Source organism: Podarcis gaigeae (genome assembly GCF_964106915.1).
Source record: "Podarcis gaigeae genome assembly, chromosome: 6".
In the NCBI taxonomy this organism is placed as follows: Eukaryota; Metazoa; Chordata; class Lepidosauria; order Squamata; family Lacertidae; genus Podarcis; species Podarcis gaigeae.
In genome coordinates, this window is record NC_139682.1 from 75,848,516 (window position 1) to 75,861,612 (window position 13,097).

Here is a 13,097-nt window from a genome sequence, read left to right on the forward strand (position 1 = left end):
GCTTCAGGATGAGAACAGAAATCGCGCAGCAGCGGCGTGGCGGCGGCAGGAGCCCCCATTAGCTAAAGTGGTGCTTCAGGTTAAGAACAGTTTCAGGTTAAGTATGGACCTCCGGAACAAATTAAGTACATAACCCAAGGTACCACTGTAGTCCAATAAGATTGCAAGGGATAGCTTTTTATTTTCTACATGCCCAACCAATATTACTAGGCCCTATTGCATGGTGGCGCGGGTGGCGCTGTGGGTAAAACCTCAGTGCCTAGGACTTGCCGATCGTATGGTGGGCGGTTCGAATCCCTCCCGTCGTTCGGTCCTAGCTCCTGCCCACCTAGCAGTTCGAAAGCACCCCTAAGTAAGTGCAAGTAGATAAATAGGTACCACTTTATAGCGGGAAGGTGAACGGCGTTTCCGTGTGCTGCGCTGGTGCTGGCTCGCCGGAGCAGCTTCATCACGCTGGCCACGTGACCCGGAAGTGTCTCCGGTCAGCGCTGGCCCCCGGCCTCTTAAGTGAGATGGGCGCACAACCCTAGAGTCGGACACGACTGGCCCGTACGGGCAGGGGTACCTTTACCTTTACCTATTGCATGGTAGCAGGGGACTTTGAAAGCATATGGAATAGCCATGCACCTCAGATGAGCGATACCCAACATGCCTTCAAGGTGGTGTGGCCTACAACTTTCATCAGCCCACCACTGTTCGCTAGTGGTCAGGGATGTTTGGAGCTATAATCCAGTAACTCCTGGAAGGTGCCACATTGGCTGCCCCCTGCCTTAGATGAGCATCATGTTTGTACCATGAGCTCCACCCCTTTACCCTCCCAAAGCTTTGTCTTTAATCCTTGATCGTGATCTCATGAGCCTCTACCACAAATTCTTTCCCATCTCTCTTAGGAGTTGGCAGCACAACAGTCAGGGTGAATTCCAAATGAATATTCATAATTATGTGACATCATTTTATATTCTTGTCTGTGCAGAGACAGTGCAGCAGTTATGGTACAAAGGGGAATGACCTGTAGTAAGCAGGTTGCTGTTTGTGTCTCTTGTGGGCATAAGCTGTCATTTGGACTACCCTTATTTGGGGTTGGGTTTTTTTTTTTTGCTGCTTATTTATGAAAACATTTCTGTACCGCCTCACACATTAATCATGAGGTAGTGTACCTCAATTTTAAAATACATATCTAACACTAAAATAACAACAGCTAAAAGGCCCTTGGAATTCAGGGAAGAGTTTAAAAGTATGGTGACTTTGCTTGGAAGGACAGAGGTGTGTTTAGAAGGTGCATAAGCATCATCATTGTGGGCAGTTGCTTAAGCTCTGAGGGGAGATGTTTCCTCAACAAGGGAGCCACCACAGAAAAGGCCCTTCTGCTTGGTTGATGTCAATCACACTTCCACAGACAGCAGTACAGGAGAGCCTTATCAGCTGATTGTAGCAATCATGGGGGGGGGGCAGTAAGGGAAAAGATACTTTTTCAGGTATTCTGTTCTCAGGTTGTTTAGGACTTTATAGGACAAGACTAAAACCATGTGTGTTAGTTTACTAACAGCCAATGCAACTGCTTTAAGATCACGATAAGATGAGCATGACAGGCTCGTGCTTCAGCTTCTGGAGCAGCTTTTAGGGCAGCTCCTACAACCTTATATTATGCTCAGTTTCTTCTTGTATTTTGTTATTTAAATTATAATAGGCTCCTTGGCCTACTTGCCTTGTGCATTTTGCTAGTTTTTACTGCAAGCCGTTCCTAAGTGGGCATCTGTAGGATCTGTAGTTTAGGAAGATTCAGAGAGTATTCTAAATATGCTGCATTCTGTCTCATCATAAATGTGAAATCTGCTCACGGAGGTCTTTCCTGTCATAAGTGAGAAGCCCTTGACTGGCAGCTCCTGGGGTTAATTTCAGTGTATCCTGGCAGGGCTCTATGCATAGCAGCAGGAAAGGCTGATAGCCTACTAGGAAGGCAGAGGACATCAAAATGTTGCACAAACAGCTTACTCAAAATCTCATCAGGGTTTCAGGTTTCCTTTTTTTTAATCACAGAGAGCAGGAAGCCCCACTAACTTTTTAGGTACGCTAGACGTAAATAATACTTTACGAAAGAGATGGAGAAGATTGCTAAAGCATTCCCCTAATGAGGAGAGAGAGACTAGAGATTATGTACATACAAAAAATGAAGTCACTGTCTTGTTTTATTTTATTTCACCAGGGGCGTTGTTGTTGTTGTTGTAAGAAAAAACAAACCCAAAATAAAATGAGATTATTATTATATTATTTGAAGGGCTCCTCCAGATGACCTGTTTATTCAGCATCAATTGCTGATTTGCTTGCACAAAGCTTACACACTGGTTGTACAATGGCTGGTCTTAATTGAGCATTCGTTCTGTTTTGTTTACAGGGTGATCATACTCCAGTGGCCATTCATTCCGCATTTGTCCTGATTTGTTTACAGGGCATTTAAACGGGTTCCCATTAATCATCCACACACCCCACAGTGCATTTCCTTGTCACTTTCATAACACTTTCACCACCACCACTATTATTTATACTTCACACATCTGGCTGGGTTGCTTTTTTTTTTTTTTAAGTGGATATGTTGTGGTAGGCCACTGGAGTACTTTAATGCACTTAAATTGTGCAACCCTTTGTATCTGTATGAATCCCTCCTGAAAAATAGTGGCAATCTGGAGACTTTCTAAATCTGGGAGGCGGAATTCATAATTTGGGGGTGGGGTGAAGAAACTTGTTGTGAGATTGGAGTATTTGTTATGTGATTGGAGTGTTATGAGATGTTTTATTTAAAAAGTGAGAGGTGCCTGGGTTTAAGATGCCTTGTACAGGAGCACTTTCCCATCATTTCAGATGTTCCAAGGCTGAGCTCTGACATTTAGAGCAGGGTCAGTTGCTGGTTCAATGCTGATTCAATTGCTTACCTGGCTGATTCCTTTCTTGAGGGTAAAACTTGTACACGCAATGTAATGTGAATGCATGTAATGTAATGTAATGTACAGTAATGTGTAATATGGGTATGGGCATGATTTACACAAGACTGAAAAAGGAGAGGAGAGAGGAAAAGAAGGGAACTGTTGAGAATTGTACCATCAGCTTTATTGTCTCTGCACCACAGATTATAATGTGAATGTTGGAGAGGAAACAACATTATCAGCTCGATATGATCTGAACTTTCAGCTTTACTCAACCTCTGCTGTTTCTTACAGCTGCCACTTTCCTCTCAGTGCCTCTCTACCCCTGCTTCACTCAAACTTCTGCCTTGTTCAAAACAGCCACTTTTTTCGCTTTCAGTGTCTTTCCCTTCTCACTTTACCCAAGCTTCTCCTGCTTCCGTTCCCCGGCTGCCTTATGTGTGAGAGAAGGATGCAAAGCACTCAAATATTCCATAGCACTTACCCACCATTTTCCTCTGTCCTTTTTTTTTTAACTGATAATTTTTATTTGGTTTTACAAGTATAAAATTGTAACAATACAAAATGCATATCCATATTTAGAGAGTCATCCGAATCTCTGGACTTACCACGTTCCCCTCCATGGGTCCTATTGTCAACCCATTCAACTGCATATTATTCAGTAATCCAGATTTTATGTCACTCCATTTTGTCCATAATATTTGCAACATTACAAGTGTTGTTGTAATCCTGCTAATGTTTTCATCTGCTTACAGTGGTCTCCCAGATAAGTTATAAATTTTTCCCATTCTTTATAAAAGTTTGGGTATTTTTGGTTCCTGAGCTTTCCAGTCAGTTTTGCCATTTTGGCATAGTATTATTATTATTATTATTATTATTATTATTATTATTATTATTATTATTATTATTATATTTTATTACTTATACACCACCCATCTGGCTAGGCCTTCCCAGTTTGCCATTCTTCTCTGGTAGGGACTTTGTCATCTTTCTATCTCCGGGCTAGTAACATCCGTGTGGCCGTCATCTCCATTTTCCTCCCAGTCCTTTCCATCTCTGCTTTACTCAAACTTCTGCTGTTGTTTTAAACCATCACTTACCCCATTTCAGTGTCCCTTCCCTCTTGTTCCTATACCATGGCAACTGCTCTTGTGAAACCAGCCTTCTCTTGTGCTCCTTTTTACTGTCCTGACTTCATGCAAATCCAGGATTGTGATGAGGCACTACATTCTTACTATGTAGAGAGAAATACGAATCCTTTTTTACAACAAAATGGTGTAAATAAATGTGTTTAAATGTGTTTACCATCAGGTTAGTAAAAGGAAGACCCATTTTATTCCTGCAGCCATGATGGCACTATGACTTAAGTCAGGGACGGCCAACTTCCAAGAGACTGCAATCTACTCATACAAAAACTGGCAGTGATCTACCCCTTTTTGGGGAGTTCAGGTCAAAGTTAACTTGGTAGAAATAAATATCCAGTGATGTGAGTATTTCTAAATTCTGGTGGGCTCCTAACCTGCATCATACATGTATATAAACTGTTATCATTTGGTGATGCTCTCCCTGACCCCTGACTTTAAAGCATTGCTCTTTGAAGGCGAAACACAAGAGGAAAATCAACAATAGAGCCAGCCTTGGCTCCCATCGCATTAAAAAGGTCAGCTAAGAACAACAGTCTTTCTTCTTGGCAATGTTCCACTTAGAACAATGCTCTCTTAATGGTATGGCCAATTGCCGGTAGTTTAATAGACTAGCTGCACAAGGGAGGAAGTCTGTAGCAAATGCCTCCTACAGTGCATACAATGGAGGATGAGCTCTCAAGATCAGAGCATTCATAGTAAAACCTAGATTGGAGGATGAGAACTTGCATCCTTTGGTCTTTCTCAAGTACTGCAGAGATGCAGTCACATCACTTTGAGGCCTTGGGGTTCATCCAAGTTACTAAGAAGAAATGCACAGCCATTTGTGAGGGCAATGTTTCTGTTGTTGTTGTTGCATGGTAACGCTCTACAGTCAATGGGGTCTCCAACTCTGCATCCCTTTATTCGTGCTGCTGTTTTTGGAAGGAGCAAGCAAGGATTTATTTAGCAACCAGCAAGCTGCTGCAGATACCCAGATTTATAGATACAGATATAGGGGTGTGTGTGTGTGTGTGTGTGTGTGTGTGTGTGTATGTATGTATGTATGTATAGATAAGTGATAGACACTGTGAAAGTACCTTTTAAGGCTAGAGACAGGCAATATTTTCTTTTTCTTTTTAGAAAAGAGGACCAGGCGGGGGGAGGGGAGTGAGTGCACATGGCCTTTTTGTTAAATTGATGGCCATTTAAAAAAATATTTTTAAGTGTTGCTTGTGCAAATGACTTTAGGGATCAGACCATGTGATAATAATGCTGTAGCGTGCCCAGGAATTTACTATTATTTACTGTGTGTGACTAGCAGAGTCTTGGGAAACACAGGACCAGTTTCTTGCATCAGTCACTGATTTGATGAGAGAGCTTTCTGTTTCTTCAGTTTTTGGTTGTGTTTTGGGACCAGGTCACAGCCTACAAAGCAAAATGTAAACAGTCCAGATTGAAAAGAAAGCAAATATGTCTGAGTAGGGGACAAATCATTGTAACGGATACCTTATTTTTGAAACAAAATCTGCAATAATAGCAGCAAGAGAGCCAGCTGGGCTTAATTAAAATGCTGCTTGAAGCCTTGTGAGCTGTCTGTTTGAACTAAGGGAGCAGGCATAAACTGGAGGGGAGAGAACAAAGAGCTCAGCTCCCACATCTTTTAATTTAACCCTGCGTCTCCTAATTCTGTGTTCGTGAAGAACAAAACAGCTGATCCTTAATCAGAGTGCCAGAGACGAGAATCTCTCATTGGACAGGTCGCTGACATCATGCCAAGAAGAATTGTGGGGATATTTCAGCCAGAGCCCTGTCGAAAGGGAAGAAGATGATGAGAGAGAGAGAGAGAGAGAGAGAGAGAGAGAGAGAGAGAGCTCTACTTGACACAGTGAGGGTGGTGTGTTGAGAATGTGAATGAGAACAGTCTCATCTAAGTTGTGTACTGAATGAACTGGCATTGTGTGATTGCTCCACTTTCAGCACATCTCCCAGTGTTGTCCCAACAACTGTGGCTCAGGGACATATTTTCTTTGTGGCAACAAATTTTGTAAGTGAATTATGGGTTGTCTGTGTGTGTTCTTGAGTCCATTCTGAATATTCTGCCAATCATTTTCATTGGATGACCCCCCAGAGAGGGGGAGAAACATATTTGTGCCCACACCACAAATAGTTTTATATATCTGTACAGTCGTACCTCCGTTTACGTAACCCTCTGGTTACGTAAACTTCAGGATGTGTACGCGGCAAACCCGGAGGTATTTTACCGGGTTTCACCGCGCACGCATGCGCAGAAGCGGTCCTCAGGTTGTGGAAACCTTGGGATCTGACTGGACTTCTGGAACGGATCCTGTCCGCAACCGGAGGTACCATTGTATCCTGTATCTCTGTAGTTTTTTAAAAATTAAAAATAAAATAAAATCCCTAAACACGGTAGCGTTGGGTTGCCATTTGGTCTGCACTGGTTTTTTTTTTTAAATATGTTGTGACTAGAAATGTATACAATAAGCCAAATGTGTTTGCTTTCCTAATAATCCCTAATATTGAACACTGCTACACTTAGGACAGGATATAGGTGATAGGGGGCTGCATTATTGTGGAGGGGAGAGAGAGAGAACTGTAACCCCCTCTGGCTTCTATTTGTTCCCATCTTTTTAAAAAGGGGGCACTTTGGAGTGAGCTCTAGGGATGGACCATAGCTCAGTAGTGTAGGTAAAGGAAAAGGTAAAGGACCCCTGGACGTTTAAGTCCAGTCAAATTGACTATGGGGTGTGGCACTCATCTTGCTTTTAATCTTCTGGCTCAATGGAACACCATGAAGGAAGCCAGAGCACATGGAAGCACTTTTACCTTCCCGCCTCAGTGGTACCTATTTACCTTCAGTAATGTAGAGTGTGTTATTTGTACAATTCCTGGATTCAGTCTCTGGAATTGCCAGATAAAGAAATTGGAAAAGACATAAGCCCAAGGCTCTAGACAGTTCTGGGGTAGACACACAAGTAGTATGCTTGGGTATAAGGCAGTTTCCTTTGCTGGAAAATTGAGCTTTATCTGTTTGACTTCTGCAGTCCAAAGTGGGAAAGTGAAATTGACAAGGCTCAGTTTCACAGGAAGTAAAAGTGATAAGGATCATCCACAGTTAAGCCAAAACACAAACACCCTGTGCTATATATGACTTTAAGCTTTGTAACAGAAATATACCCAAGCCTATTTATTATTTTATATGCTGATTGGGTCCGAACCAGCCGTAAGTGATTAGGGGGGAGAGAGCTAAATTGTTGCTGAAGGTATTGCAGGAGGTGTCACAAAGGAAAACAATGTGATTATGGTGAATCAAATTTTGATGCACCTTTTTCTTATTTTTTGGCAATAATCGTTTAGCAATAATGTGTAACTTGTGTAAAACATGGAATTTTGTGCTGGAGCTGCCTTATACTGAGCTGGTATTGTCCAGTGACAGACATCAGCTCTCCAGTGGTTTCAGACAGGAACTCTTTTCCAACCCTCCTGTAGAGATGCCAGGGATTGAACCTGGGGGACCTCTTGCATGCAAAGCACATGGCTGATGACTGAGCAATTATGGCTCTCCCAAATTGGGATCTTCTTTTTATTCCTTTCTCCATAAAGCGTTATTATTGCAAAGGTACAGAAATGACTCAGCAGCCACGCCAGTTATTATCGCAAGCATCCAGGTGGGACATTTTACAGTATCACCTTGCAGCATGTAATCATTACCTAGCTTCTCACCTGGCAGGAGCTTCCACAAATACTGCTTAGGGATCAAAGGCTCATAAAACGTGGCGTGCGGATTTCATTGGCTTGTTGCGAGTCTCATGGCACATGGGGCAGAATGAAAGTTTTGAGCAAGATAAGGCGTTCAGTCAGGCCTGAGGTGATCAAGTCTCCTTTCTCTTTCCCTCTTGCAGTTTTCCAAGGAAAAGCATGTTATGGACAGGCTGGGTATGGAGAGTTCCCCAGAAAAACTCAAGAAAGAGCTGGAAGAGGAGCTCCTTTTGAGCAGTGAAGATCTGCGCAGCCATGCCTGGTATCATGGACGTATTCCACGACAGGTGTGTCCCTTTTCGGTCTCTCTCAGTTGGGTGATTCTGCCAGCTAGTTTTCTTTTCCTGTTCTTTCTTCCTTGCTTGCTAAATCCAGGTACTTCACAATTCTATCTCAAGTCTTTCACAATCACCTGTGTTTTTTTTTGTGTGTTTTTTTGCAAATCGGTTCAAATTTATTATGAACGCGCTTGTGCTCAATAATTCAAATCCAGCATTTGTGGAGCAGGGAAAGGAAAAGTGAAAACCTGAGGATGTTATTATGGGAGGAGGAATTGGATATATAGAGGGAAGTGCAGAAACCTATCCTTGTTCTGACTCTGGGCCTAGATCCAGTTCAGTCACGCCTGCTACCCACTTAGAGCGGTCGCAAATGATACGGAGGAAACCTGCAAGACCCCAATTTTACTCTCCCTGTAATTATCCCTCAGCTTGTTTATTTAATATAAAGATTATCTTAAAGAGACTTGCAGGAACTGTCATTTAGTTAGTTTTTGAACCCAATTATATCACCAGAGGTTCAATTCTAAAATACACTCCCAGGCAACGCTTTAAGCATAGCTGGGAATATAGCTATGAGAGAGTTGGCCACTAACCGCTAAGTCTCCTTTCTGGCACAGAAATTGACACTCCAATCTATTCTGAGAATCTTTACTATAAAAAACAACAAGCAAGGTGATAGCTCTCACAGTTTCGATATTTTTGCTTTTCCTTTCTTACTCCCTGTCAGTCCTATCTTGGAGAAAAGGGATCGATGTTACTGGAAAACGTGACTAAATTTATGTAAAAATCAGCCAGATATTTCTAATTTATTTCATTTATCCCTGATTGCAGGAATCGGGTTTTCTGATTAGCAAGATTTTGAGCACATAATATTTGCTCTAGCTACAGAAATCGCTTGATCCTTGCTGGAAACTGAATGATGTTATATTGATGATGATTTTGGAATCAGGACATGGGAGGCCGTTTTAAAGCATTAAGCAACACATTGCTTTTTTCTTTGTTTTCACCATATTTACATGCGTCTCCACATCTGTCTGAAAGCAGACATTATTATTTTAATCTAATGCAACTGAAACAGCATGAGCTAGTCATCAAAGTGCAGACCTCTGGAGTTATGAGCCTCCCTGTGGATATCAGCCCTGGAAACCATTCAGAGATAGCAGAATCTGGTGGCCATGTGATGTACATGCTTATTGGCTAAAGCTTGTCTGATGAAAAAGACGAGAGCCTTAAAAAAATTAGAGTTATGAGTAATTCTGCCAGATAACGGTAAAGAAAGCCAGTATATTGAACCCACTGAAGAAAGGCGTTGATGAGGTCACTTTTAGGGCCAATTTAAATAGAAAGTTCTACCTTGATGGTAGCTGAGCTCAGCTACGGTTTTGGTTGTGTGGAGGATACTTTATGACAATGGGCACAATTTAGAGAAAACAGAGTGAAAACAGAGTATTTGCGAGTTTTCCAAAGTTGTGCTTACCAGAAAAAATCCCACCATAGTAAAATACATACAAAATGCCATCATTTGCACATTTTTTCATGGGATGAAAACCTGGCTGTTACCATAGTTGCCATTCTAACTATCTCTCTCTTTTTAAAAAAAAAAATGTAATTGGAAAAAGAGGGAGTATCAGAATTAATTTGTGGGTGCGGAGGAAGCTGCATTTATGTGATTGTAAGATTAGGAATAATTAATAATAATAATAATAATTTTATTATTTGTATCCCACACATCTGACTGGACAGCTTCCAACAAAATATAGAAACGTAGTGAGACAATTAAAAACTTCCCTATACAGGGCTGTCTTCAGATATCTTCTAAAAGTTGTATATCTCCTTGTCATCTGATGAGAGGATGTTCCACAGGGCGGGCACCACTACCGAGAAGGCCCTGTTCCAGCAAGCCATTTTGAGAAGGTGGTGAAATGCAGCCTGCCACAGTTGATGCTTTTGGCCATTATGTCTAGTTTCGCCCTCTGCTGGGGACAAGCAACAGCAGGACTCACTCAGATTCAGAATGCGTTTATTCTGACACAGCCACTTGCTATTGTGCTGGTTTGGCTATGTCAGGGGTAGTCAACCTTTTTATAGCTACCGCCCACTAATGCATCTTTCTTGATGGTAAATTTCCTTATCGCCCACCAGTGCTCGAGGGAAGGATTCAGCTTGTGCCGTAGAACCCCCTACCGCCCACCTAGAATCCTGAAACGGCCACTAGTGAGCAGTAGGGACCAGGTTGACAACCCCTGGGCTATACAGTCATACCCTGGTTGTCGAACGCCCTGTAACTTGTACGTTTTGGGTCCCGAACGCCACAAACCCGGAAGTGATGGTTCTGGTTTGCAAACGTTCTTTTGGAAACCGAATGTCCAACGGGGCTTCTGCGGCTTACTGCAGCCAATCAGAAGCCGCAATTTGGTTTTTGAGCATTTTGGAAGTCAAACAGACTTCCGGAACGGATTCCGTTTGACTTCCAAGTTACAACTGTATAGCAAAGAAACAAATCTTGCATGTACAATTAAGATTTCAGAAATTGTTTCAAGGGGGAAAAACATTTCAAATATCAAATATTGATGCCACAAGGAAGTCAAGCATCTCTGTTGTAATCAATAGCGTTTCCATTAATATTTTAGTATTAATGCACTTAGGCAGTATGCAAGCAGGAAACCTCACTGTCCTGGATGCAGAATACTTATCCATGTCTTTTAGTAGGAACAGGAATTTATCCCAGGAAGATAATCCCATCTTTGAAGCTAGGGACAGATAGATGTATTTAGTGCAAAGTTCTTCACACACCCGTAGCAGTTTTGGAGTGGGCACCAACACAAAGGGAAAAAGGATCAAACTTTCCTTCACTATACCAGTGTTCCTCCTGCTGCTTGAGCAGTTTATGGTTCTATTAAATAATTGTATATTAATTTATATTCACACAATTAACGTCACACCTATTTTGTCCCTGACATGCAGCATGTTGGGAATATAGGAGACTAGCTGGAAAGAGAGAGCCACTGTAAGCTCTGTTGGCTTTGACCGCATTGTGTAGTCACACAGCTCTGCATCTTTTTAGCTTTGGGGTGCTGAAAGCTCTTTGTGTTCTGATCACATCATGATTTTTATTATTATTTTGCCTTTGCAAATTACAGTTTGGTGTGCCCGTAAAAATTCCAGAAGCGTATTTTATGTTTGTTTTGTAGCAGCTTTAAAAAAGGCTTTGTTTTGTTGTGTGGAATCTTAAACTGTTTTTGGTTTATTGTGGTTTGGGCTCCTGCAGGCTACGGCCTTCATAATTAGCTGTGTTAGGTGGATTGAAAACACAGCAGGTGTCCTCATCTGAGCTGAAAACAAAGTGAATCAGTGGGATGCTAAGGCTAATGAAACACTCTCTGACTACTTAAGCAGTACACAGTTGAGTACAGTACATGACCACATGGCACTCAGCTGTTCTTATTGAGAGAGCCATTCACAATCCTTATTCAGGCTGCAGGCACACTCATGTTTACTCTGCATCCAGTACACTACCACCACTGGTATAGGAAGCAGTGTGCACCCACAACCCATGTCTATCCTGTCTTTCCTTATGGAATACCACAGTTTTATGCATTTCTCCATTTCTTCTATCCTAATTGAGAAAAGGAAAAACCTAGCTGTGTTTTAAGCCTGTAATGTGTCCATACCCTTAGTGTTAGCAAGAAGGAATGGAGATGTCTTGGCTTGCAGTCCAGATCTCAGTGTGCCCAGTAATTCAGAGTTGTGAATGAGGAACGCCTTTCCTAATGTTGGGGTGCCATGTGCCTACCAGAGCTTTGTTTTGCTACAAAGGATTCCATGGCCTTGTTTCCAGATGTAAACAAGGGTAGGAATTTAACTTCATCATGACAGGGTATCCCATGGATTCTACTTATATTCCTAGGCTAATCAGAATTTGGGCTGCAAAGCTGATCTTAGTCTTTTGCAAGGTCCAAATTTAAAAGTAGCAGTTTGAACTATCTTTGTCAGGCGCTGGAGCCTAAGCGCAATACCAGAAGACAGAGTGCCAGGTCTTCTGTATCACTGAGATGGAAAAATTGTATGTGAACCTCAGAAAAGGAGAAGGGCCTGTGGCTTAGCTGACTATGTTGAATAGCGGCATAGTCCTATTCCAGAACTATATCTGGACTACAACTCACACCAGCCTCAGAGTGAATTGTCAGGGATGGTGAACATCTGGAAACACCTGGAGGACACTAGGTTGTGGGAATGATTACTCTAGGACAGAGTTTCCCAAACTTGGGTCTCCAGCTGTTTTTGGACTACAACTCCCATTATCCTTAGCTGGCAAGAACATTGGTCAGGGATGATGGGAATTGTAGTCCAAAAACAGCTGGAGACCCACGTTAAAAAAACACACACACACACACACACACACACATATATATATATATATATATATATATATATATATATATATATATGCATGCTGAGGCTTTCAGTAAAAGAAAGTAAGGGTACACTTGTCCAATATTGGCTAATCTCATTCTGATTTTCTCTTAAAGGTGTCTGAAAGCCTTGTTCAGAGAGATGGCGATTTCTTGATCAGGGACTCTCTCTCAAGCCCTGGGAATTTTGTCCTTACCTGTCAGTGGAAAAACACCTCTCAGCACTTCAAGATCAACAAAACCATCTTGAGGCTCAACGAAGCCTACTGCCGTGTTCAGTACCAGTTTGAGGACGAAAGTTTCGACAGCATCCCTGGCCTGGTCCGGTGCTATGTGGGGAACCGCCGGCCAATCTCAAAGCAGAGCGGAGCAATTATCTTTCAGCCCATCAACAGGACTGTCCCATTGAGGTGTCTGGAAGAAAAATATGGCACTTCCCCAGCCCTGCAAAGGGAGGGCAGCATTCCGGAAGGAAAAGTGGAAACTCCAAAAAGACTGAGCCTTAATATGTGCACTCGGCAGGCCAGAGAGCAGAATTCAGCCCGAGGAAACCTTCTAAGGTACGGCTATCTTGTGCCATCTGTG

General features: G+C 42.2%; 1 protein-coding gene across 2 annotated transcripts in view; it reads left to right on the forward strand.

Moving 5' to 3' along the window:
* Positions 1-13,097, forward strand: part of BCAR3 (BCAR3 adaptor protein, NSP family member) — a 73,813-nt gene that overhangs the window by 45,156 nt on the left and 15,560 nt on the right. For both annotated transcript variants that reach the window (XM_083743347.1, XM_083743348.1), the window contains 2 exons: positions 7,963-8,106; positions 12,630-13,072. In XM_083743347.1, coding sequence (XP_083599473.1) covers positions 7,963-8,106; positions 12,630-13,072 — 587 coding nt within the window. The remainder of the gene's footprint in view (positions 1-7,962; positions 8,107-12,629; positions 13,073-13,097) is intronic.